At 44.2% G+C, this 27,472-nt stretch overlaps 1 protein-coding gene across 1 annotated transcript in view; it reads left to right on the top strand.

Annotated features, from left to right (window-relative positions):
* The first annotated feature begins 22,029 nt into the window (after nt 1–22,029).
* LOC144596256 (Krueppel-like factor 7) overlaps nt 22,030–27,472 on the top strand; it is a 75,283-nt gene continuing 69,840 nt past the window's right edge. The window contains exon 1 of the mRNA XM_078404474.1: nt 22,030–22,152. Coding sequence (XP_078260600.1) covers nt 22,051–22,152 — 102 coding nt within the window. The 5' untranslated portion in view covers nt 22,030–22,050. The remainder of the gene's footprint in view (nt 22,153–27,472) is intronic.

Consider the following 27,472-nt stretch of genomic DNA (forward strand, 5'->3'; position numbering starts at 1 on the left):
CTAAGAAGAGCATTTCTGGAACTGGCTTTTCCTTTAAGCTTGGTGATATGTGATTTGTAGGTCAGAGATCGATCAAGAGTCACACCAAGATAGACTGGACTGTCACAGTGCTCCAATCTGACTCCATTCCATATGATCTTCAACCTTCGATTTGCATACTTGTTCTTCAAGTGGAAGGCACAGACTTGGGTTTAGATGGATTGGCTCTCTGGTGATTCTCGTTGTAGTATAAGGACAGGTTGACTAAAGCCTCACACAGAGGAGCTTCTGCCTCGAGGAAGTCAGCAATTTGGGTTGTAATACACAGGTCATCTGCATAAATGAAACTCCTGGTGTTGGGATGGATAGGCTGGTCGTTTACATAGATATTGAACAAGGTGGGTGCCAGGACACTTCCTTGAGGGAGGTCATTTTTCTGCCTGTGCCAGCAACATTTCTTTCCTGACCAGCTCGACAAAGTAGCATCTATTTTCGACCAGAGTCTTCACCAGGTTGGTTAGATGCAAGTTGTGTGTTAAATTAAGTACTTTGTGTAACAGTCGGCGATGGTTTACTGTATCATAAGCGGCTGAAAGGTCTACAAAAACAGCACCTGTGTTAACACCTTCCTAAAAGCCATCCTGTGTGTGTTGGGTGAGATTGAGAAGCTGACCTGTGCAGGGCTTCCCAGGCCTCAACCCTGCCTGCTCCTTTATTAGGGAAGGCTCTATCACCTGGCTGAGGTACTCAAACAGCTTGTAGGTGTGGCAAAGAAGTGATATTGGCCTGTCGCTCTTTGTTGCTGAAGGATCTTTGCCTGGCTTCAGCAATGCTATGACACGTGTGCGATGCCAGATCTTAGGGATGTGACATCTCTCCATGCAGGTGTTAAACATGGCCAGCAACCACTGTTCTGCAGTTGGTCCAAGGTGCTTGATCTGTTCAGTCATGATGTTATCCAGACCTGCAGCTTCACCTATTTTGGCTGTGCAGATAGCAGCATCTAGTTCTTTCATTGTGAAAGGCTGACACAGTTGTGGGTTATCAGAGTTACCTTCATGGCACTGCTGGGGTTTCTGTTTTGTCACTGGTGAGTCAGTTTTGCGTAGGAGTTGGTGTGCTACTTGATTAGCAGGAGGCCGGTCAGTATGGAGTGACTTGGTCTTCTTTGGGTCCTTGTTAATCCGATTGAGAGTGGCCCAAGCCTTCTTGCTGCTGTGTGTCATATCCATGGATTCAATCAGATCCTGCCACGACTTGCGCCGATCAGATGCAATAGCTGCAGTAAGAGCTTCCCCGGTGGCTATAGTATCAGCAGAAAAGGGGTCAGCTTCATACTTCACCTTGTATAAGGCAGATATGGCACCAAAATCTGGGGAAGAGCCAGGTACATATTCCGTGCGGCAGCCTCGAGGGATATGTCTTCTCGACGACTTCCATACTCTTAGCATGAATTGGTCATATGCTTCAGGTGTAGCTAAGGGATGGTTACTTGGCAACGAGGAGACAATCAGTGAGTGGAAGGGAATTACTCAGGTGATGGAAGGATAATGAGGAATTATGCAGAATATAATAGTTCAGCAAAGGAATGTGATAGTCAGAGTTGATATCTAGAAAAGAGGGCATCGTTTATGTAAAATGTAGTCAGAGTGAGGGTATTGATTATATAGATCGCAGGGGAGGGATATGATATACAATTCAGCAGGAAAAAGGGCATCAGTTATATAGAACACAGCATGAGTGATGGCATTGTATAGATTATAGTAGAAGAGAGGGTAATGATATATACATAGCAATGGAGAAGGTATTGATTAAGTATAATATAGCAGGAAAGATATTGATTATACAGAGCACAGCAGGAGAGATGGAGTTATATAGAATACTAGACCAAGTTGGGTCCAAACCTCTCCTGCATTGGTGCAGCACCCTCTCCTCCCCTCCCCCTCCCCCTCCCCCTCCCCCGGACATGGAGACGATCACCCATTCACACTAGTTCTATGTTATCCCATTTTCTCATCTACTCCCTAAACATTCGGGACAATTTTACAGTGGCCAATTGATCTACAAACCCACATGTCTTTGGGATGTGGAAGCAGTCACAGACTGCAGCTGAGGTCAGGATCGAACCCAGGTCTCCAGCACTGTGAGGCAGTGGTTCTACCAGCTGCACCACTGTGCTGGCCAATATTATAAGTCTGCAAACAGTCAAAAGCCACAGGGTGGTTACACCTTTGTGTGCCTTATTCTCTTCTATCGCCACCTCAATGTTTGTATATTTCTCAGAGTCTTGGTTACTTTGGGCATGCTGGAATCCTACACAGTGGACAATTTCAAGGCTAGTCTCAGCCTGAGCGCAAATAATAATTCCATTCTCTATGAGTGTCACTAATTACAACATAAAAAGGAGGTTGGAAAAATCTCTTGATTTTTCCAACCTCCTTTTTATGTTGTAATTAGTGACACCCATAGAGAATGGAATTTTTAGATAGCACACACTAAAATAGCCCATGTTTCAGCGCCTATACCAAAATCCAAAATTCGGTTGCCCTGCTCGCTCGATGTACTGGAGCAGTTCCCATGAACAGATGTCCCTCTCCTTATCCAGCCATCTTTGTGTCCCAGGGGTGCCTCCTCCAGCCGACCTTGAAGGCATTACTCCGATTCACCCTCCAACTGGCCCTTGCTCCTCACATCCGACATCTCCAGCTCCCTCCCATGTCCGATGTCTTCAGCTCGCTCTCGGACCGCCATCTGCCGGGCCTTCAGCTGGGTCCCGCCGACCTTCGGGAGGGTTGCTGGGCTCCATGAGCCTTCGGTAGGGTCCACGGTCCGACGAGCCTTCGGGCATGAACCTGCCGACTGTCGAGCTCTCGGGAAGGCCTCTGCCATGCAGCTCCTTGGAAAGACGTCCGCCACGTGACCCAATGATCTCTGAGGCATGAAGCGGTGGTAAAAGAAAAACCTTACATCTCCATGGACCTTAAAGAGTGCTCTATAGTTTCCTGTAGATTGCAGCTCCAGAGGTATCTCCAGCAGACAGATACCAAAACAGCACAGCTCGATGCTCAGTGAGGAACTTTCTGATTTCTATATTTAACAGCGAACAACTTGCTGACTAAGTTGTTCCCTGGTAAGTGGCGTAGGAAAGAAAACTGTAGATGCTGGTTTAAATCGAAGGTAGACACAAAATGCTGGAGTAACTCAGCGGGTTAGGCAGCATCTCTGGAGAGAAGGAATGGGTGAAATTTCGGGTCAAGACTCTTCTTCAGACTGATGTCAGGGGAGAGAAGGGTCTCGACTCGAAAAATCACCCATTCCTTCTCTCCAGAGATGCTGCCTGACCCGCTGAGTTACTCCAGCATTTTGTGTCTACCCTGATAAGTGGCAATCATCTCACTGTTACAACCATATGTACTATAGAGCAATGCAGAATGTCATGTGATAGCTGGATATCCCACCACTATTTTACCCTTCAACAGCTTGCATACTTTGTGCCAGAGATAGACACAAAATGCTGGAGTAACAACGGGTCAGGCAGCATCTCTGGAAAAAAAGAATGGGTGACATTTCGGGTCAGGAACCTTCAGACCCATCCGACCGAAAACGTCACCCATCCTTTTTTTCCAGACATGCTGCCTGGCCCGTTGAGTTACTCCAGCACTTTGTGCCTATCTTCAATATATACCAGCATCTGCAGTTCATTTCTACATACTTTGTCCCATCTTTGAATACTCTCACACTTCTTTGAGCCACATATGAAGAAGTTTGCCTTTTGACGCACAAGCATTCCTCCCTGTTCTCGCCTCCAAGGTGTTTCTCCATTGTTCTTCCCCCACCAGAGTTTCACTGATGTATTGCTCTCATTTTCAGATTCCTCTGAAGACTCTTTAAACATACGACAACTCACTCATCAATGCCTGTTGGAATACCTACGCTTCCAAGCTGAACGATGATCTAATGCCTAAAATATTTGAGGTTGCTTGATATAGGATCAGCAATGAAGATGACAGCATTATAATGTGAGAATATTATGAGTGAGCTCTCATGTTTTAAACTATATATATATTAGTGGGAAATAAATTCTAAAAGATGATATGGCTCCAAATACAATCTACAAGTCCAAGTTTATCGCAAGTGGACCTATGCAGAAACAAAAATAAATTTGAATAAATAAATATACAATTCCTCTTTAATCCCAACGTAACTGTTTCATAACAAGGAAGAGTCGTGCAGCACAACAACAGGCCATTCAACCCATCATGTCTATGCTAACCACCATATGTAGTCCCATATATCCACATTTGGTTCATAGCCTTCCATGCCTTGCCAATTCAAGATGCCTCTTAAATGTTGTGAGCATCTGTCCACCATCTCAGGAAGCTTACTCCAGATTCCCTCCTCAGATCCCCTCTAAACCTCCTACCTCTCACATTATACCAGTGCACCCTTGTCTTTGACATCCCAGCATGGGAAAAAGATTCTAACTCTCTACCCTAACTACCCCCTTCATAATTATGTCTGCCTTTATCAATCAACGCTCGGCCACCTTGGCCTGAGGTGTTGAAAACTCTGTAGATCTCTTCATTACATTGGACGATGAAAAGCTACTATGAAATGAACCAAACTGAACACAAACTCATTTAACAGCAAGTTGAATTGGATTCCCATATCCCTTAATGTTCAAAACGGGAATAAGATTAAAAATCCACCAGGGACAGGATGAAAAGGCAAGAACTATAGTTGTAACCACCTCAACCAATAATCAAACGTTGATTGGAATTCCAGGCTGGCTTCTCATATTGTGACTCAGAAGCACATCATGATCATTAATATTTAAGTTTAAGATAATAACATTAGGTCATCCTTCCTTCCAGGAATTGTATATATCTCTCCAGCTGGTTACCCAGCAATGTCGAAGCCACTTTTATCAGAGTAAGAAAGAACTGCAGAAGCTTGTTTACACTGAAGATAAGCACAACATGCTGGAGTAATTCAGCGGGTCTGGCAGCATCTCTGAAGAAAAGGAATAAGTGACCTTTCGGGTCAAGACCCTTCTTCAGACTCTGAGTCTATCTCCACTTTTATCAGTCACAGTTACCATGCCTCCAACCTTCCAGTGTCTCGGCAAAGGTGCAAGTCACACCTTTAAAAGAGACAGAATTTGTTTTTGATCTGGATACGCTGCAAGATCTGTGGAATAGGAAGGTGCAGCTTATGGAGCTACTGCCTTACAGGTCTGTGATCTTGGGTCCAGTCCTGATCTTGGGTGCGGTCGGTGTGGAGTTTGTGCATTCCTCCTGTGAACACTTGGGTGTCATTCAGCTGTTCCAGTTTCCTCCCATGGTCCAAAGATATGCAGTTGGTAGGTTAACTGACCATTGTAAATTGTTCCCAATGTAGTTGTGCTGTAATGTGGGAAATATGGGGAAATTTAGTAGGGGATAGGATTGCTCAGTGAACCAGCAGACTTGATGTACTGAGGTGTCCTCTTTCTGTGATTTTAGTTTTAGTTTTAATTTTAGAGATACAGCATGGCAACAAATCTTTTGGCACACCATCCACACCGACCATCGATCGGTGAATTTTGTGGTGAATTGGTTTTCAAATGGATGGAAGTCTACGCAGATTAGGCGAAACCTATAGGATAGTCACACTGGCCTTGAAGGTCAAAGAATCCAGCTTTATAAATCAATCTTTTGAAACATTGGCCAGACCTCAGATGCAGTACTGAATGCAGTTCTTGTCGCCACATTATAGGAAGGATATGATGTTGCTGGAGAGGGTGCAGAAGCGATTAACCTTGATATTAGCCTGGGATGGAGGCTTCGGTGAGGAGGAGAATCTGTGGAGGCTAGACCTACTCTCCCCGGAGTGGGAAGAGGATAAGAGGGACATAATTGAGGGGATAATTTAATGCGATAATTTAGGGTAAGGGGGAAGAGATTTTGAAAGGATCTGAGGGGAACCTTTTCACCCAGAGAAGGGTGAGTACCTGGAATGCACTGCCCGAGAGAGTGGGGGAAACAGCCTCGCGAACAGCATTGAAGAAATGGTTAAACAAGTACTTGAATCATGCAGGCAGAAAAGAGTGCGGGGCAAGTGCTGGGAGGTGAGATGAAACATACCAACATAGAAACATAGGAAATAGGTGCAAGAGGAGGCCATTTTGGCCCCAAGCCAGCACCACCATTCATTGTGACCATGGCTCATCATCTACAATCAGTAACCTGTGCCTGCCTTCTCCCATTATCCCTTGATTCCGCTAGCCCCTAGAGCTCTATTTAACTCTCTTTTAAGTTCATCCAGTGAATTGGCCTCCACTGCCTTCTGTGGCAGAGAATTCCACAAATTCACAACTCTCTGAGTGAAAACGTTTTTTCTCACCTCAATTTTAAATGGCCTCCCCTTGATTCAAAGACTGTGGCCCCTGGTTCTGGACTCGCCCAACATTGGGAACATTTTTCCTGCATCTAGCTTGTCCAGTCCTTTTATAATTTTATACGTTTCTATAAGATCCCCTCTCATCCTTCGAAATTCCATTGAATACAAGCCCAGTCTATCCAATCTTTCCTCATATGACAGTCCCGCCATCCTGAGGATTAACCTCGTGAACCTACGCTGCACTGCCTCAATAGCAAGGATGTCCTTCCTCAAATTAGGAGACCAAAACTGTACACAATACTCCAGATGTGGTCTCACCAGGGCCCTGTACAACAGCAGAAGGACCTCTTTACTCCTATACTTAAATCCTCTCGTTATGATGGCCAACATGCTATTAGCTTTCTTCACTGCCTGCTGTACCTCTAGCTTTCTTCACTGCCTGCTGTACCAAGATGGGTGCTCATTATTTAGAATGGACATTTTAGTTTTGTTTAGTTTAGAGATACAGCGTGGAAACAGGCCCTTCTGCCCACCGGGTCCACGCCAACCAGCGATCCAAGCACACTAACATTATCCTACACACACTAGGGACAATTTTTGTTTTACATTTACCAAGCCAATTAACCTACATACCTGTACGTCTTTGGGGTGTGGAAGGAAACTGAAGATCTCGGAGAAAACCCATGCGGTCACGGGGAGAACGTACAAACTTGGCACAGACAGCACCCATGGTCAGGATCGAACATGGGTCTCTGGCACAGTAAGGCAGCAACTCTACTGCTATACCATAGTGCTGCCCATGACATGGTGGGCCAAATGGCCTGATTCCTCGCTCGACAGTCAAAGATGTTATAACATTGCCATTGAATCTCCCTTTCGTGTGGTTCCCTTCAAGATAAATGTTCACCAGGGGATCTCTTCCATCTGCCACAATGTGTTACAAGTGCAAGCTCCACTTGGACTCGGGTGGCCCAATGTCCAAGCCCAAGACCCTGGCGTTGATGTCCCAGAAGCCCTCCCTTTTGGATTAAATGTTAACCCAATCAGGTGGGTGGATTGGGAGAGGGGTGATAAAAAGTAGTTGATGATAGGTGAGGCGTGACACCCCAGAACCCTGGGCAACATTTATCCTTCATCGAGCATATGTGGGGTAACCTACTCACCCATTTCCGCAGTGTTATTTCTGGGATATTTCTGGCTATCCTATTTCCATTACAGCACTAATTACACCTCAAAGATCATTCATTGACTGTGAAAGGATTTGGGAAATCCCAATGTCATAAAATAGTGCTTTAGAAAGGCAACTTCCTCTTGTGGGAGAATTTGCCCGAGCAAATTACTTAAAGATTAAAAGCAGGAGGTTAAGAAGAAATAATGAAACAGTGAAGTTGGTCGAGGGGAAAAGTTGTTTTAAAAAATATCAGTCGTGTTTATTGCATTCACACCTGGATGGGCACATGAACCGCCGAAGCTAGGTAGATTAATGAATTAGAAAAATGGGATTCTTACAGATAGGAACTTGATGGCCAGCATAGACATGGTGGGCTGAAGGACCTCTTTCTGCACTATATGGCTTGATGACTAACTGTGTCTTTCCTTAGTCAATCGTCAGTGAGATATTTGGCATCAGTTTATTCCACCGGCGGGCGGCACGGTGACGTAGTGGTAGAATTGCAGCCTTACAGTGCCAGACCCGGGTTCAATCCTGACTAGGGGTCCTGTCTATATGGTGTTTGTACAATCTCCCCATGACCATGAGGGTTTTCTCTGAGATCTTAGGTTTTCTCCCGCACTCCAAAGACGTACAGGTTTGTAGGTTAATTGGCTTGGTATAAATGTAAATTGTTCCTAGTGTGTGTAGAATAGCATTACTGTGCGGGGATTCACTGGTCGGTGCGGACACGGTGGGCCGAAGGGCCTGTTTCCGCACTGTATCACTAAACTAAACTAAACTCATCAGTCTGAAGAAGGGTCTCGACTCGAAACGTCACCCATTCCTTCTCTCCCGAGATGCTGCCCGACCTGCTGAGTTACTCCAGCACTTTATGAATAAATACCTTCGATTTGTACCAGCATCTGCAGTTACTTTCTTAAACTAAGTTAAACTAAGCTACCCGTTGTCACTTTTGAATGACATTGATGTTCATGGCCAAATCAAGGGCTGTTTTGCGCATCAGACCTGAGCTCGATGGGTGTTGGGCTGTGGCAGGTGGTATTCCATCTATTAGCATATCTGAGAAAACTCATCCCCTCAATCGGTTCTGGGAGTTACCCACCTTTTTACAAAAGCGCCAAATAATCAGAGGGCTCTCAGTCAATAATTTTCCATGTAATGGGAGCAGGAAGGAAGATTCAATTCATTGAGGGCTAAAGATTCAATTCATTGAACACTGGGAAGCTGCTCACACCCATTGCAATTCCCAACGACGGTGCTGAATACACAATACTGATCAACTGTGATCCTGGATAATGACAATCTTCAAACAATGAAAGAGGCAATTTAGAAAATGTGAGTCAGTGGCCGTACCTTCAAGGTGGAGACTGCACATTGTCATTGAAATAGAAGCTTTGAATTTCCAACCCATTCATCAGCTGCAAATGGTTATTTGTGCCCGAAAGTAGTAATCAGCAGTGAAGAAGCAAAAAAATTAGGCTGCTCTCTGTAGTGAAAAACCAACAGATCTGAACAGGCACGGACACAAAGCTAGAATGGTGATGGTCACAATAATACTCCAACAACCTGTGTCCAACTATGCTGAAATTCCAATGGTAGAACAATTGACTGGGACCCAGTTTGTGGAGTGCCTCCGAGATGGATTCTTAGAGCAGCTTTTACTGGAGCCTACCAGGGAGAAGGCAATTCTGGATTAGTCAGCATGGCTTTACGAAGGAGAAATCATGCTTGACTAATCTTCTGGAATTTTTTGAGGATGTAACTAGGAAAATGGACAAGGTAGTGGATGTACTGTACCTGGACTTTCAGAAAGCCTTTGATAAGGTCCCACATAGGAGATTAGTGGGCAAAATTAGAGCACATGGTATTGGGGGTAGGGTACTGACATGGATAGAAAATTGGTTGGCAGATAGGAAACAAAGAATAAGGATTAACAGGTCCATTTCAGAATGGCAGGCAGTGACTAGTGGGGTACCGCAAGGCTCGGTGCTGGGACCGCAGCTATTTACAATATACATTAATGACTTAGATGAAGGGATTAAAAGTAACATTAGCAAATTTGCAGATGATATAAAGCTGGGTGGTAGTGTGAACTGTGAGGAGGATGCTGTGAGGGTGCAGGGTGACTTGGACAGATTGTGTGAGTGGGCGGATGCATGAGGGAGTACAGAGAAGGTTCACCAGATTGATTCCTGGAATGGCAGGACTTTCATATGAAGAAAGACTGGATAGACTCGGCTTGTCCTCGTTGGAATTTAGAAGATTGAGGGGGGATCTTATAGAAACTTACAAAATTCTTAAGGGGTTGGACAGGCTAGATGCAGGAAGATTGTTCCCGATGTTGGGGAAGTCCAGAACAAGGGGTCACAGTTTAAGGATAAGGGGGAAGTCTTTTAGGACCGAGATGAGAAAGTTGTTTTTCACACAGAGAGTGGTGAATCTGTGGAATTCTCTGCCACAGAAGGTAGTTGAGGCCAGTTCATTTGCTATATTTAAGAGGTAGATGTGGCCCTTGTGGCTAAAGGGAGAGAAGGCAGGTACGGGATACTGAGTTGGATGATCAGCCATGATCATATTGAATGGCGGTGCAGGCTATTTTCTGTGTTTCTATGTTTCTATGACAGATGCAGTTTAATGTGGATAAGTGTGAGGTTATCCACTTTGGTGGTAGGAAAAGGAAGGCAGATTATTATCTGAATGGTGTCAGGTTAGGAAAAGGGGAAGTACAACGAGATCTGGGTGTCCTAGTGCATCAGTCACTGAAAGGAAGCATGCAGGTCCAGCAGGCAGTGAAGAAAGCTAATGGCATGTTGGCCTTCATAACAAGAGGAGTTGAGTACAGGAGCAAAGAGGTCCTTCTGCAGTTGTACAGGGCCTTAGTGAGACCACACCTGGAGTATTGTGTGCAGTTTTGGTCTCCAAATTTGAGGAAGGACATTCTTGCTATTGAGGGAGTGCAGTGTGGGTTCACAAGGTTAATTCCCGGAATGGCGGGACTGTCGTATGTTGAAAGACTGGAGCGACTGGGCTTGCATACACTGGAATTTAGAAGGATGAGAGGGGATCTTATTGAAACATATAAGATTATTAAGGGATTGGACACGCTAGAGGCAGGAAAGATGTTCCCGATGTTGGGGGAGTCCAGAACCAGGGGCCACAGTTTAAGAAAAAAGGGGGTAGGCCGTTTAGAATGGAGATGAGGAAGCACTTTTTCACTCAGAGTTGTGAATCTGTGGAATTCTCTGCCTCAGAAGGCAGTGGAGGCCAATTCTCTGGATGCTTTCAAGAGAGTGTTAGATACAGCTCTTAAAGAAAGCAGAGCAAATGGATATGGGGAGGCGGCAGGAACGGGGTACTGATTGTGGATGCTCAGCCATGATCACAGTGAATGCTGGTGCTGGCTCGAAGGGTTGAATGGCCTACTCCACCTATTTTCTATTGTCTATTGCAGGGGTGGCCAAACCGCGGCTCGCGAGCTACATGCGGCTCTTTGACCTTTAATATGCGGCTCGTGGAAATACAAACCAACACCTGACGGAGCTAATTCGTACAGCTTTGACAACATATCAGCCAGATTTTCAACGACTCACAGCCAAGATCTAGACCCACAAGGCCACTACTAGCAGTAAATAGCGGCTTTAATAGCCTGATATTTGTAGCATTGTCTGTCTGTCATAAAAATATTATGATAAGACTGTAATTTTGTAAGGTGGTATCTGATTAAAATATCTCTAATTTTATCGGTTTGCTTTTTTTTTAAACATATTTTCCTCCATGTTTTGACCTGATATTTACTAAGACAAATAAATATCATTAAAAATATAATGTTTTCCTTTTTAGTTTTAGTTTTGGCAGTCTAATTTTATGTTACTGAAATGCAAATTCGCACATTTTTCTTAGAAGTTCCCATAGTTCATTACCGTATTAAATACGCGCAATATAGTTAAAACAATCATCAGTCAAGATTTTGAAAACATTTGGTATATATGTGTCCTTTGTGATTACTGAAACTACTACAAATTAACAGTTTAAAAAACTGCATACATGAATAAATATTATTGCATACATGCATTTCTTAATATTTATATAAAATTTTTGTAACAAAATGTGTATGTAACAATAAAAACGTATGTGTAAATTTTGTTCATGTCTTGCGGCTCTCAAACATCTGAACTTTATCGTATGTGGCTCTTACATTAAGCAAGTTTGGCCACCCCTGGTCTATTGGGTGGGTGAGGGATGGAGAGAGAGGGAATGCTGGGGGTTACTTGAAGTTAGGGAAATCAATATTCATACCATTGGGCTGTAAGCTGCCCAAGCAAAAAATGAGATGCTGTTCCTCCAATTTGCATTTAGGCTCACTCTGACAATGGAGGAGCCCGAGGACAGAAAGGTCAGTGTGGAAATGGGAAGGAGAATTAAAGTGATTAGCAACCGGGAGATCAGGTAGGTTCAGGTGGACTGAGCAAAGGTGTTCAATGAAACAATTGCCCAGTCTCAATGTTCAGCATCTGGGCAACTGGAGTGTGTCTGGTGATCTCACTATGGGCCTGACACCTGTTGCAGTTTCTTAAAGAACTTCTGCCCGAGTTGTGTGTGTTGCTGGCACGAACAGCATTTATCGCTAAGGGGCCTTACTGCTCTGGTAGATGTGATGGGTGGCACATGTTGGAAATACCTCCCCCAGACTCCTCCACAAAGCTATGGAGCAGAACATCGCCTCAATGACAATGGAGTAAGGGCCGTCAATCCCAGGATAGTATGATTTAGAGCTGATATATTTCTCATGCGCCTGTTGCCCCTAGGTTAGTGAACCAACCCACACAACGCTAACCCTACCTCAACACAAATCATCACGGGCGACCTTTTGCACCACAATGGGCTTGTTTTATTTAGTTCAATTGTGTTTTACAATAATGTCTTCTGTTTTTTTAATTGCAATGTCTTTTTTAACACTTTTACTGTCTTGCAGAACTCATCTGTAATTTAAGTATAATCTCTGTTTTTGTGTGTTGGTGTGTTTGTGTGTATGTGCCTACAACACTGCAGCAAGCAAGATATCCTTTATACCTGTACCTCACTGTACTTGTGACAATAAACTTGCCTTGACTTGACTTTTTGGGAACTTAAAGCATCCCTGGGTATTGATCCTTTCTCCGGCCACCACTAGATCATAGTGTGCGTTTTGAGGGGCACAAACCATAAATCACTTTGTGTGTCTTTTGAGAAATGATTGCAAAAACAGCGCCCCATCCTGAGCAACATCTGCAACAGAAATAACAGGCAGTTCAAATTTCAAAAACCCCAAACCATTTTCCATCTCAGGATTCAGAGATAATCCACTGAGGACACGACAAAACCATTGGTCTGTTGCAATATTGTTGTTCTGGTGCCGTGTTGAAATTGCTTGCATGCACATCACATGCATGTCATGCTAAAACCTACCATAGACTGTTGGGCTGGCTAAGAATATAGAACATAGACCAGCACAGCACAGGAACAGGCCTCACGGCCCACAATCTCCATGCCCAACATGATGCCAAGTTAAAATGGCCTCCTCTGCCTGCACTTGGACAGGTACTGTACATGGATAGGAAAGGGTTTGGGGAATATGGACCAAATGTGGACTAACAGGGCTATCTTAATGGGGGTATCATGGTGGATATGAACGCGTTGGACCAAAGGGCCTGTTTCTGTGCTGTACGACTCCATAAAATGGTCCATATCCTTATACGCCTGGTTTATCCATGTGGTAACCTAAAGCTTAAATACTCCTGGCCCTATTGTTTCTATACCCAACACCATCCTCAATAGTGCATTCCAAATACACACCATCCTCTATATAAAAAATTTGCCCGGCAGATTACACCTTTTAACTTTCCCCTCTGACCTTAAAGCTGTGCCATCTAGACTTTGACATTTCCATCCCGGGAAAAAGGTTCTGCCATATCTCTGCATTTCATAATTGTATGTACTCCTATCAGGTTTTCCCTCAGTCCCCGACACTCCAGAGGAAACAAAGTTTGTCCAACATCTCCATATGGCTAATTTCCTCTAATCCAGGAAACATTCTGGTAAACCTCTTCTGCACCCTCCCGCAATGGGGCAACCAGAACTGCACACAACACTCCAAATGCAACATAACTATTAGACTATAAAGCTGAAACTTGATTTTCTGACTTTTCTATTCAATGCTGTGACAGATGATGGCAAGCATACCAAGCGCCTTCTTTACCACTCTATTTACACGCGTTCCCATTTTCAGGGAGCTATAGACTTGGACCACAAGATCCCTCTGTACATCAACGTTGTTAAGGGTCTTGCCATTAACTGTATATTTTCCCCTTACATTCGACCTCCCAAGGAGCAATACTCTCACTTGCTCAGATCAAATGCTTGTTTACGTCATCCAGTGCTATCACCAGGATGATTAAGAGCATCCTGAATGTGGGAGCATTATCACTTCTGTGTGATATTGTAAAGGACCGTTACAAAATGAATGAGGGCCATAGAGAGATAGCAGGCCCTTCAGCCCATTGAGCCTGCATCAACCGTTTACACAAACATGTTCATTTTTTAAATTCTCCTCACACTCTCATCAACACTCACCTATCTTTAAAGGGAAATTTACAGTGGTCAATTGATCACATCTTTGGGATGTGGGAGGAAACCAGAGAAAGCCCATGTGGTTACAGGGAGAACACGCATGAGCCTGTAGGTAGGACTGAACCCAGGGCTCTGGTGCTGTGAGGCAGTGCCTTAACCCATGTGATGTGGGGAGATATGGAAGGGGCAGAATGTGAGGGAAGTGGGAATGGCAGACAAACATGATGCATTGGATGCTAGAACTGCAAGAGAGGGCTGAATGGCCTCCTTTTCCTTTCTCAGTATTCCCGGCTCCTGTGGCACACCGTATAGGACTGCACTTGGCCCTTGGAATGGACCAACAATCCACAGGCCTAAAGAAAGGGAACTGATTCAACAAAAAACTATATTTCTGCAGGAGCCTCGTCATAAAAGTCACAAGGATTTTCACAAAGCTGCAATCAAACCAGTGCAAGCAGATGGAAGGTACGCAGGCACAGCTAGAAGAGCTGTCGCCTCAGTTCCAGCAGGCCAAGTCCAATCCTGATACGGTGTGGAGTGGAAAGAATTAAAATCATGTTTTAAGTTATTCTAAATATATTACACAATCAAATAGAATAAGTTTACATAAAAACACACTTATCTGGCAGAGTCATAAACACAGCGGAGCAGCTGGCAGAGACGCGGCCTCACAGCTCCAGTTACCTGGGTTCAATCCTGGCCTCAGATGCTGTCTGTGTGGAGTTTGCACAATGTCCCTGTGACTGCGTAGGTTTCCACCAGATGCTTCAGTTTTCTAAACCGCCCAAGTAAGTTGCCCCCGTGGTATAGGTGAGAGTTAGAACAAGGAGTGGAATTAACGGGAATGTGGGAAGAATACAAAAAAATGTGATTGGTGTTGGATTAGTGCAAGTGAGTGGTTGATGGGCGACATAGATTTGGTGGGCTGAAGGACCTGTTTCCGTGCTGTTATCCTTCTGTGATTCTATGACCTACATTGATGAAAAACATTAATATTGTGTAATCTAAACAGAAACAGAACCAAGCAATAATCTGCAACCATCTTAGAAAGAATGAGTTTGCAAGGTGTCCAGGAGCTCAGAGCTTCCAGTCCCTTGGCTCAGCTAAGCTCTGTCCCAGACTCCATTAGAGTCCAGCATCCGAGCAGGATATCAGTCCCACCAGTGTCCAATCTCCAGTTCATTCCTGGGTCCAGTGCTGCTGCCTAAAACTGTTGGTCAGGAACATGTTGATGGTCCTCTACAGGGTCACCAACTGCAATCCATATCGACCGGGGTATTTACACGTGGCTGCAGCAATCATGAGCAGGTAACGTACCGACCAGGAAACCGCAAGAGACCCCTCCCCCACCAACTCAACCTCACCCCCTGCCCCCATCTACCCATCAGGTCAAGCTCAAGGTTTCGGCATCGATCTCTGCTGCCTTGCCATTTTCCAGTCCTGTGAACAGAATTGCCATCAATTCCACGATCCTTAATCTTTTTTAAAACCTTTAGAATTGGAACTTTGTCAAATCAAAGTAAATTATATCTAGTGGATTGCCTTTCTTCACAAATGCAATTACTCACTCTATAAATTGCAGCAGATTAGTGAGGGATGGCTGACTTTGAAATCCACAATGTGTCACTCCGGCTCGTTTGCTAGCATATTTGTGGAGGGGAAATTACCCAGTGGTCAGACTGTCCAATTAGAGGGTGATGGGTTAATTTAGGCATGGAGGCTCGCTCGATTAGAAAGGGAAAGAGGAAACGCAACAGAAATGACAACAGGTTTTATAAAAAATACATAAGGGAAATACTTTACCAGATATTGTAGAATGAATTATATTCAAAACAGGCAGCACATGGTGGGGTCCTGACATGAAACAACATCTATCCATGTTCTCCAGGGATGCTGCCTGACCCACTGAGTTGCTCCAACACTTTGTGTCCTGCTTGGCATATAGTAGAAGACTTTTACATCATTAGATAGAATGCACAGCACAGGGCCAGGTCATTTGTTCCACATCATCTATAACACTTTTGGTTGAGTTGCTAACTACACACAAAAACTCTCTGCGTAACCTTCTGTATTTCCCCCTCCCAGGCATGCATCCAAACACCCCTCAACTGCATGTATGTGATTTGTTGCAAATGACTTTTTTGGCTGTGTTTTCATTTAGCCTTTATTGACCATTGTACGGTCACAACTGCCGGTTTGTTTCACCTAGCAAGCAGAAATATCTTTGCCAAGGCTTCTCCATCTATTCCTTCCTTGCTCTTTTCTCTGAAGAGTAGAGACACAACCTGCTAAATCTTTCACCTGGGGCATCATAATTTTAAATCACAATATTGCCTCCGCAGATGGTGTGCGCAATTGGGGGTGGGGGGTGGGGGGGGTGGAAGGAATGGGAGGCATTGAACCTGACAATAGACATCCTAACTCCACAAGACAATAGGTGCAGGAGGAGGACATTCAGCCCTTCGAGCCAGCACCGCCATTCAATGTGATCATGGCTGATCATTCTCAATCAGTACCGTGTCCCTTCCCTCTCCCCATACCCCCTGACTCCGCTATCCTTAAGAGCTCTATCTAGCTCTCTCTTGAATGCATTCAGAGAATTGGCCTCCACTGCCTTCTGAGGCAGAGAATTCCACAGATTTACAACTCTCTGACTGAAAAAGTTTTCCCTCATCTCAGTTCTAAATGGCCTACCCCTTATTCTGAAACTGTGGCCCCTTGTTCTGGACTCCCCCAACATTGGGAACATGTTTCCTGCCTCTAACGTGTCCAACCCCTTAATAATCTTATACGTTTCTTTAAGATGAGTCTCTGGTGCTGTGAGGCAGCAGCCCTACTAGCTCCTCCACTGTGTCAGCCTGATATACCCTTTCTAATAAAATGGGATCCATTGTTGTGCAGTTATAATTTTAGATCAGAAATTACTACGTAATTCAGATACCAGTATGTACTTTAGCATAAAATACTGAAAATTCTCACATTCTTATGAGATCCCAGCTGAACATTATTTAATAAGTTAAGCAATTTATTAAAGGGGCTATAACTCCTTCATTCAAATTCTCTATATCATTCACAGCTTGAAATTCAGTGTGTTTACCCTTACTAAAGAAATTAGACATGAAAGTATAGAAGGTACAGACTCCTGCAGAGGGAGAATGGTCTGCACAATGGAACACTTTGGCAGGTCTGATGGAACTTCCGTGGAAAGTCAAGGGGCATAGAAACTCCAGCTGCGACCTGCAGGGAATTAAAACAGAACTTATCGTCCTTTCCATGTGGAAATGGGGACAAATCCAACAGCACACTTGTATTGGTATTGGTTTATTATTGTCAAGTGTACTGACAGTGAAAAACTTTTATTTTGCGTGCTAAGCAGTCTGATCTTACCATATATAAATCAATCAAACCACAAATAAGTCTGAAGAAGGGTCCTGACCCAAAATGTCACCTATTCCTTTTTTCCAGACATGCTGCCTGATCCGCTGAGCTATTCCAGCTTTTCGTGTCTATCTTCGGTGTAAGCCAGCATATGCAGTTCCTTCCTGCACATGCACGAGTACAACTGGTAGCAAAAAGGAAAAGGATACAGAGTGTAGATTAAGGTGTTGCAACTCCAGGGAATGTCCAAATCAAAAAAGTACAAGGGCACCAATGAAGTTGATCAGGAATGAATCCTCACTGCGTTGATGCAACCATTGTATACTATCTGGTGGCAAACTTCCCACTTTCAATTGCCATACCAGAAGAAGTTAGACATAGTACAAATACTGCAGTGAAAGTTGAGCCACTTTGTTTCCAAGGTCCACCCAGAGATCAACCATGCTGCAGTTATTGAGACAACATTGCAAGGCAGCATTACTGTTGGTAAATGCGTATGAAAGACAAGCTCTATGGGAACACATGAGACTGTAAGTTTAGTGCTTGATTGCAATTCAGTACCTTATAGTTTGGTTTAAAATGTTTATTTTATGCTTGTTTTTAGCTTGGTATAACGGTCAAGTGGTCTGCTTTGTCTTAGATGATGGTGAAACATTTGAGCATTGTACTTGCATTCATCGAGACAATTGGAGAGTACTTTATCACACTTCTGACCAGTGTGTTAGATGAGTGAAAAGTGGAATCACCCGCTGAAGAGATGCCCAGCTTCAAATTATTATTTAAATTGAATTAATGTCAGGATCTCTAGTAGAAGAGGAGGGAGATGAAATAGGTGGTGATAATGCCATTGATTGCCAAAACAGTATGGACAAGTACTTCAACTACTTGCAGTTGTACAGGGCCCTGGTGAGACGACACCTGGAGTATTGTGTGCAATTTTGGTCTCCTAATTAGATGTTCAGAGTCAGGAGACAAAAGTCAACTGTGATTAGTTGTCGTATGCTATGGACAATGGAATTTTTACTTGCTGCAGATTTGTGGGCACATTAAAAAAAGAACATGACTACATATTCATCAATGAGTTGACTTTGACTTGGGCTAGCTATTACATTCAAGAGCCAATGAGAGATGGACAATAAATCCCACCCAGTCTTCCATTAACATTCATCCCCCAATCAATGAATAATTTGAAAATTTAATCTGACCACCTAAAGGGAGAACATGTTGCAAATATATTAGGTCAAACATCATCTCAACAAAGTGAAACAGAAGTAACATTACACCTGGATAGCCTTTTTTCAGAACCTTCCTTCTTCAATTTTCAGGATCTCAGCATTGTTGGCAAGACTATGAATTTTTGCCTGTCACTAATTGAGTTTGAGAAGGTGGTGGTGCACTGAAATTTCTTCAGTAAAGGCTGTGCTGTTGGGAATTGAGATCCAGGATATAGAATCAGCAATGTTGAAGGAATGGCAATATATTTCTACATCAAGATGAGGTACAACTTGGAGAGGAACCTGCAGTGGTAGCATTACCCTGCAACCCTTGTCTTTCCTGGTGGTACAAGTGTGGCTTTGGGATGCACCACTACAGTAACCGAGGTGAATAACTGCAGTGCAATTTATTGATATAAGCAATGCTTACATGCTCAGTGTTGCAGGGAATGGACGCTGGGATTGGTTGATTTTATACCAGTCAAGCAGGCTGCACTGTCCTTGATGACTTCAAGCTTGTTGAGAGTTGTGGAGCTGTACTCATCCAGGCCAGGCCGGTTTACCTGAATTCTCTGGTGTTCAATGGTGACCCTCAGAATATTAATGGAGACACAAAAGACTGTAGACAATGGAAACTAGAGCAAAAGTCAAATTGCTGCAGGAACTTAGTGATCCAAGCAATATCAGTGGAGGCAGGGGGATGGTCATTGTTAATGCTAGGATATCTAGGCATGGTGATGGCATTGAATGTGAAGGCCTAGTGATCACACTGCCACTTGTTAGCACTGGTCATTGCTGGGCACCGATCTGGCCTACATACAACTTACCAGCCCATGCTTGAATACAGTCTAGATGCAAACAAGCATTGCCAGGGAGTGACAAATGCAAATACACACAAATATCCCTCCTGTGATGTTGTAATGAAACACAGGTCAGTGATGGAGGATGCTGAAGACATGAACCTCTATAACAACCACAGCCACCTTAAGCAATAAAACAGTGGTCTGGAAGCATCTGTGGAGGAAAATGAACAATCAACATTTTGGGTCGGTACCATTTGTCAGACTGACAAAGGGTCCTGACCCAAACATCATCTATCAGTTGACATTTGGATAGGCATATGGATATGCAGAGAATGGAGGGAGATGGATGATCCCATCTCCAGGTAGATAAGAAATAGTCTTCACATCATGTTCGGCACAGACATCATGAGTTGAAAGGCCTGTTCTTGTGACATAATGTTCTAGCTCTATTTCCATCCACAGATGCTGCCTGGCCTACTGAGTTCATCAGGCACTTTGTTTTTTGCTCAATATTCCAGCAACTGCAGTCTAGTGGGTCACCACACTGACCTTCCTTTGCATGACTTCAACCATTGGAACATTGATGCACATTAACCTATTTTATCAGCATGCCTTAATATCACACAGTCAAATGATATATGGATGTCAAGGCAATCACACTCACTAAACCTCAGGAATTCAGCTCTTTGGGATCTGAAGCCAAATGGTTCTGGAAAAAACAAACTGGACACCACACATCTGGTGAAACAAGGAACTGTAAATGCTGGAACATTGAGTAAAGCACAAAATGGGTCAGGCAGCATCTTTGAAAGGAAAGCTCAAGCACCATTCCAAGCGCAAACCACGCTTTTGCGGTTGCAGCTCCGAGACTGTGGAACAGCATCCCTCTCCCCATCAGAACTGCCCCCTCCATCGACTCCTTTAAGTCCAGGCTCAAAACCTATTTCTACTCCCTAGCGTTTGAGGCCCTCTGAGGGGGTGCTGTGAACTGTTTATGTATGTGCTGTTATGTTTGTGTGCCATTGTATGTTCGTTTCTTAGTACCTGAACTGATGTACAGCACCTTGCTCAACATGGGCTGTTTTAAAATGTGCTATACAAATAAAATTGACTTGACCATTTTGAGCCAGGACCCTTCTCCAGACTCATAGAAGGGGAGAGAAAGCTGGAAAACAGACAGGGCAGGACAAAGTTTGGAATGTGATAGGGGGTTTGGATTTGTAGATGGGCAGACAATTGCTAGAGATAAAAAAGGAACAAAAGGAGTCAAATAAGGAGAAGATCAGTCATTGGTGAGAAAATGGTGGCTAGTCACATAAATGTTGTTGGCTTAAGAAGCTAAAAGGTTTCAGTCAAAAATAAAATTTGCAAATAATGCCATTTAAAGCCAAGGTTTCCAATGAAATAAGCATTCTATTTTCAGGAAACGTGATCAGATTAGCACAGGGATGAGGAATTCCATGCTGTTTTAATTATCAAGTGGCATCCTCAATGACTAACCCCACAAACATTCCACAGCATCGGTCTCGCAATGCAGATGGGGCAACGGTGGTCTGAACAATGCAACTTTTTTTAAAGTGTCTCATCCCCGGCTCAGTTCAGGAGCCCCTCCAAAGAAACTGTAGCAGTGTCTTTATTCACTGTTCTGTTTTTAGATGCTGTCTGACCTGTGAGCCTACTTACAGCAGCTTCTTATTTTAGCAAACATGTGTGTGGGTCTAGATTGCAGAAGTTGCCTGCTTGCATGCATCCACACACCGCGCTAACCATCTCTCTCTGCGTCGTCCAAACCCTGCTGCAGCCTTTATAAAGGCGTCTAAAAATAACTCCCCTCGCAATACCAAATAAGGGAGCAGGGAGCCCCGCCGACAGCCAATCGGCGGGCGCGTTTCATCCGCCGAGGGAGGAGCCGACGAGGCGCTCCGACTCCGGCTCTTCCATTGGTCGGCGGTGACATCAGCGTGCGTTGTGGCCGCTGTGATTGACAGGAGCTGCCCACCGCTCTCCCCTCAGCTGGCTGCGTTCACTCTGCGTTTCTCCCCCTGCTCGTTTACCCCTTTGCTTTGCAGCCCAGTGGTGCGTTCTGCTAAAGAGGCAGAGAAAGAGAGAGGGAGAGAGAGAAAAAAAAAATTAAAGCAAGGATTGCAAAGGAGAAGCATCGCCAATGCGGAAATACATGGACATCACATGTCCCCGAGTCCATTCTTGTCCAAAGATCTGCCAGCGTCGGAGTCTGCAGAAGGATTGTAATCAAAGACATTGACTTTCCAATTTATTATTTTTTTAGAGAGGTTTGCTTTGCATTGCGTGGATGACCAAAGACTGGCTGCTTTTTGGGTGCTAATTGCAGCGGGATCCGATCTGCTCTTCATTGTCATCAATAATCACCCCCTTCTCTCTCCCTTCCCCCCCCCCCTCCCCCCCCCCTTCTCTTGCCCTTTCCCTATCCTTTCTCCCCCCCTTCCCTCGCCCCCCCCCCCCCCCCCAATCCCATTTCTCCATCATCATCATCATCATGGATGTTTTGGCGAATTACAGTATATTTCAGGAGCTGCAACTTGTCCACGACACTGGTTATTTCTCTTCGCAGCCTTCTTTAGAGGAAAACTGGCAGCAGGTGAACGTTTAAAAATATTATGCACTGGCTCGGGGGTGGGGGGGGCGGGTGGGGGCATCTGGCAGGATCAAGTTGTTTAAGGTGATGTGTGTACGTTATGGAGTGCAACAGGAAATATTGCTAACATCCCAACCGAACGGATAAATGCAATTGTCATTTCGCTTGTGGCAGAGTTTTAAAGCAACATTTATTTCGATTTTGAAACACGAATTGTGCTTAGAAATCAGTTGAATGTGCTGCTTGTGCAACTTTGGCAGAACAATGCATTTTATTACAGCTAAGTCATTGGTTTAGCCACATTAATTCAAAATGGTATCATTTGCTTTTTGACGAGTTTCCATCCCAGCATCAGACAACAGGGTAAACTAACAAACAATATCGATGTCCCTCAGTTTCCCCTGTGACATAGTTTCAAATCTGCGAAGTATATTTTCCAACCGTTTATGAGTGACCTGCTTGGATTTCCTACCAGCCGTTGTACTGTTTAGTCAGTGTGACTATTTGATCCAAAATGATCTCCTTTAATATTAATGGTTATTTAAAACATCCCACTCCATTGCACTGATCCGGGGGCTATTTTTCGGTCTCTTTCTCCCGCTATGACTGTCTAGGTGGTGGAAGTGGCCAGAGTTTCAACGTCATTAAAAGGGGAAGAATTCAGCGGCAGCCTTATTTGACCTTAGTGAAAAATAACAATACCTGATTAAGTGGCAGATTTGTAGCGTGTTGTGCTTCATGTGTCAATGTAAATGATCGAAGCAACGCAATACAGTGTTGATTAATGAAATGCGAGTTACCGGTGGTTAATGTAATAAGATTCGATCTAATAAAGCGTGCTGTGGGCTTAATTATATGGTAGACATTTCTAAAAAGGGGTTCTTGCTTTTAAATATCTACAGTCATTTATACCTCGGCACTATGCAATGGGGTTTCTCATCCTGCTGAGATACCCATTGACGGTGACTTCTTTTTACCTGTGCAGTTCTGGTAGCTGTATTACACAGCATATCTCTTGTGTTGTAACCAATTACTGGTATCTGTTTTTGCAACATCTTAGCCCAGCAGCGTTGTACGGCGGGGTCCATCTACAGTCACAGGGCCGTTTATTTCAGCATGTTGCTATTAATTTGTTTGCGGGATGGTGTCATTGATTTTGTAAGAGATTAAAAAATGACACTGATTTTTTTAAAGAGACTCGTGGCATCCACGTTATTGGCAAATCGGGCGAATCGTTTTGAAAATTAGCTGAGGTTTTAAATCCGCGAATTTTAACTGCTTAGATTTGGAGAAAAAAAAAGAAACTGTGTTAATGTTCCGGATTGGATTGGACCTAAAGAGGGTTAAATTATCAGGACGTGTTTCTCAGACTAATCGGGATGATCTGATGGAGGTCTTTAAAGTGATAAATAAGAGAAGGATAGAGAAGGAGATTATTACCACTGGCGGAGGAGTCCAAAGGATTAGAAAAGGCCATTTTTGGAATTAAACAAGGATGCACATAAATGTATTGGAAAGCAGGAATTGTTCCCCCCACCAAGCTTGATCGCTCGGAGCTTCCTGCAAAGAGGTTGATTTTCGTAAGGTTTGATCACATGAAGTGGATAAATTGCATTAAAATGCCAGATTTGATTGCCTTCCTTGTTCCAATCTTCTGCTCATCCAATGATGAGTTACTAATGTCCAATTTCGGTTTGAAACAAAGCTTAATGAAACATGATGCTTCCTCCTGCTTTCTCTGCCTCATCACTTGCCCTCTTTGTATTATTTTACTTCACCATCTTAACATCATTCTTTTTTTGCCTCATCACATGCAATGGGCAAAGACATGTAGAACAAATTTATCATCCAATGAACCTACTGTTTTGCTAGTTTGTGAATATTTCAAACTGGAACTTGATCCTTCAATCCCTCACCTGGGTCCTTGAGAATGAGGAAGGCTGTCGAAAGGACATTGTACATGCAGGGAAGGCAATTTAAACAATCCAACACATGTCTAACTCAAGAAGGATTTAGCTTCCAGTCCCCCGACAGGAAGCTCTTGCCACTTGTCAGTAATAGAGTATGAAAACAGGCCCTTCGGCTCACTGTGTCTACACCAACCATTAGGCACCCCTTTTAGGCTAATCCCATTATTATTCATCCCATGGTCCCATCAACTCCCCCCCCCCCCCGCAGATTATACCGCTACACATGTCGGGTACGTTACAGTGGCCAATTAACTGACCAAGCCACATGACTGGGTGTAGGAGGAAATCGGAGCTCCCGGAGAAAACCCATGAAGCCACTGAGAGAACATGCAAACTGCACACTGAGAGCACCTGAGGTCATAAGATCACAAGTGATAGGAGCAGAATTAGACCATTCAGCCCATTAAGTCTACTCCGCCATTCAATCATGGCTGATCTATTTCTCCCTCCTAACCCCATTCTGCCTCCCCATTACCTCTGACACCTGTATTAATCAACTATCTCTGCCTTAAATATATCCACTGACGGTCTCCACAGCTTTATGTGGCAAAGAATTCCACAGAATCACCACCCTCCTCTGACTAAAGAAATTCCTCCTAATCTTCCTAAAAGAACCTCCTTTAATTCTGAGGCTATGACCTCCAGTCCTAGACTCTCCCACAAGTGGAAACATCCTCTCCACATCCACTCTATCCAAGGTCAGGATTGATGCTGGATTGTTGGAGCAGCAGTTCTCTGAGTGTTGCTTTTCCTCCCTCAAACACACTCCAGAAAGTAAATTATGTGTGAAAGCCAATCTGTATTGTGTAGCAGCAATTTGAATCTACAACCCCTGATCCAAATTTGATGACTTCACAAAATGCTTTAAGGTAAATAAGTACTTTTTGAAGCATGGTCAGTGTGAGACTGCAGCAGCACCACAACTTTTGGTACAGCAAACTCCCATAACCAACACCCACGTGACATTGACCAGCATCTGCTGTTACTTCCTACACATTCTCTACGTGATATTGGTTGAAGGATAAATATTGGCCAGGACATAAAGGAGAACTTTCTTTGCTGTTCCTCATAATACTCTGTGGTGCTGGCTCGAAGGGCTGAATGGTCTCCTCCTGCATCTATTTTCTATGTTTGTGTGCTTACTGAGAGACAGATGTATATCAGCTGAGAGGTGTGAGCAGAGCCATCTTTCCCTCAGCTTTGAGCTAGGCCACCAGCCCAGATTCTATGCTCGAGTGATTGGGTAGGTATTCCAAGTTTAAATGTGTCGGAAATCGGGGAGGGAGAGAAGGGGGTCCCTAAAGGCTCTTTAATTGCAGTCACAGAGCATCCCTGGGACAAGAGGGGAACTGCTATCAAGCTACTGGGTTGCTCTCAAGAAAAGGTCATCGGGCAACCGGTGGAATCCACGGGAGCGTCGCAGGATGAAGATGACTCCTTTGTTGTCGGCCTTGTGTTTGCAACAAGCTTTGCATGGTAACAGGACGACCTCTCACAGCAACACCATTAATTAGCCATCGTGATCATAATATACATACAGGCCAGTCACCTAATTGAAGGACTAAATACATTTTTGGCATTTGTGTAATCACAACTGCCACTCAGCTGGACCTGTGCCACTTGGCAGCGTGCTTTTACTGTACTGTCTCATGCTTGATTGGAAGATGGAGAATCAGTCGGTCAAATAGAAATGTTGAGAGTTATTTTTGATTATTTTCTGAAGAATGGTCATTGGTTTGAATAGAAAATGTGAGAGGAGGTTGGATGTTTTCCGAGCAAGTCTGAATGTGGTATGCCCAGATGGTGGGAGAACAAGAGATTGCTGATGATAGACACAAAAAGCTGGAGTAACTCAGCGGGTCAGGCAGCATATCTGGAGAGAAGGAATGGGCGACGTTTCGGGTCGGAACCCTTCTTCAGACTGAAACATCACCCATTCTTTCTCTCCAGAGATGCTGCCTGTCCCGCTGAGTTACTCCAGCATTTTGTGTCTATCTTCAGTTTAAACTAGCATCTGCAGTTCCTTCCTACACAAGAGATTGCTGATGCTGGACTCTTGGAGTGGAAAACAAAACGCTCGAGAACTCAGTGGGTTAGGCAGCATATGGCATGGGGAAATGGACAGGTGACGTTTCAGGTCAGGACCCTTCTAATTGATGGAGGATCCTGACCTCAAACGTTGATTGTCCATTTTCTTCCACATTTCCCTTCACTGCTTGACCTGCTGTGTTCCTCCAGCCATTTGTTTTTTTAAAACTTTCAGCTGTTGGGAATTGGATCCACACTCAGGGGAACAAAAAACCTAGGCTGAGCTGTGGGTGGAGTGTAGTAGAGAGCTTCTTCAAAGACCGTAGGATGGTTCAAGGGTTGCCTTCTGTCCTTGACCATTCAATACTCCTCTGGCACTGCTCTCTCTGATCTGCAGTGATTTTGTTCCTGGTCCAGTGTAGCTGGGTGGCATACTTGGGAGAAATCGAGAGCAGCCAGGGAGGTGGTGGCAGGGTGAGATGACGGCTAGGCCTGGAAGTGCAGGGTTCAGGGAGCTGAGCATCTTCTCCCCCTCTGCATGTGCCACCACACCCTCCCCTGGTTCTTGTGTTGGGAGCTCGTGGTTTCATATTAGGTGGCAGCCAATATAACTGGTTGGACAAACTTGTGATGTTGACCAGAAAATCTGTGGTAGTGATTGGTGTTGGTTGAAGGTTAAATGTTGGCCAGTGTAAATAAATACGCACTTACATTGCACTTTTCACCACCTTGGGTGCATCCCAGTGATTGAAGAATGTTAAACTGCAGTCAATGGTAACTGTAGCAATCAAGAAAGCCATTTCAATGGTCTGAACATTCAATTATCTTATTTTAGGTACCTAACTAACTACCCCATTCTTTCCACCCCTCCCAAGCTCCACCCCATTTTCCTCTCTCTCGCTTATGTCCCACTTGGATGCGTACCTACTTCTCCCACTATCTGTCCCCCCCCCCCCCCCCAATTCCTTTCCACTATATCTGTGCCTCTGGCTTCATATTTCTTGCCACTTCTCACAGCCTTTTGTTGTCTTTTCACTGCTGGCTTTTGTCCACCCAATTGCCATCAAACCCCCCCCCCCCTCAGCTGTATCCACCTATCACTTGCCAGGATTTGTCCCACCCCACCTCTCTTCTAACTTTCTCCCTCCTTCTATAGTCATCCTGAAGAAGAGCCCCAATCTGAAATGTCACCTATCCACGTCCTCCAATGATGCTGCCTGACCCGTTGAGTTACTCTAGCACTTTGGGTCTTATTTTGTAAACCAGTATTTGCAGTTCCTTGTGTCAGACATTTTACAAACAGCATGTCACCTTAAACTGCAGCA

This window comes from Rhinoraja longicauda, chromosome 8 (assembly GCF_053455715.1).
Source record: "Rhinoraja longicauda isolate Sanriku21f chromosome 8, sRhiLon1.1, whole genome shotgun sequence".
Lineage (NCBI taxonomy): Eukaryota > Metazoa > Chordata > Chondrichthyes > Rajiformes > Arhynchobatidae > Rhinoraja > Rhinoraja longicauda.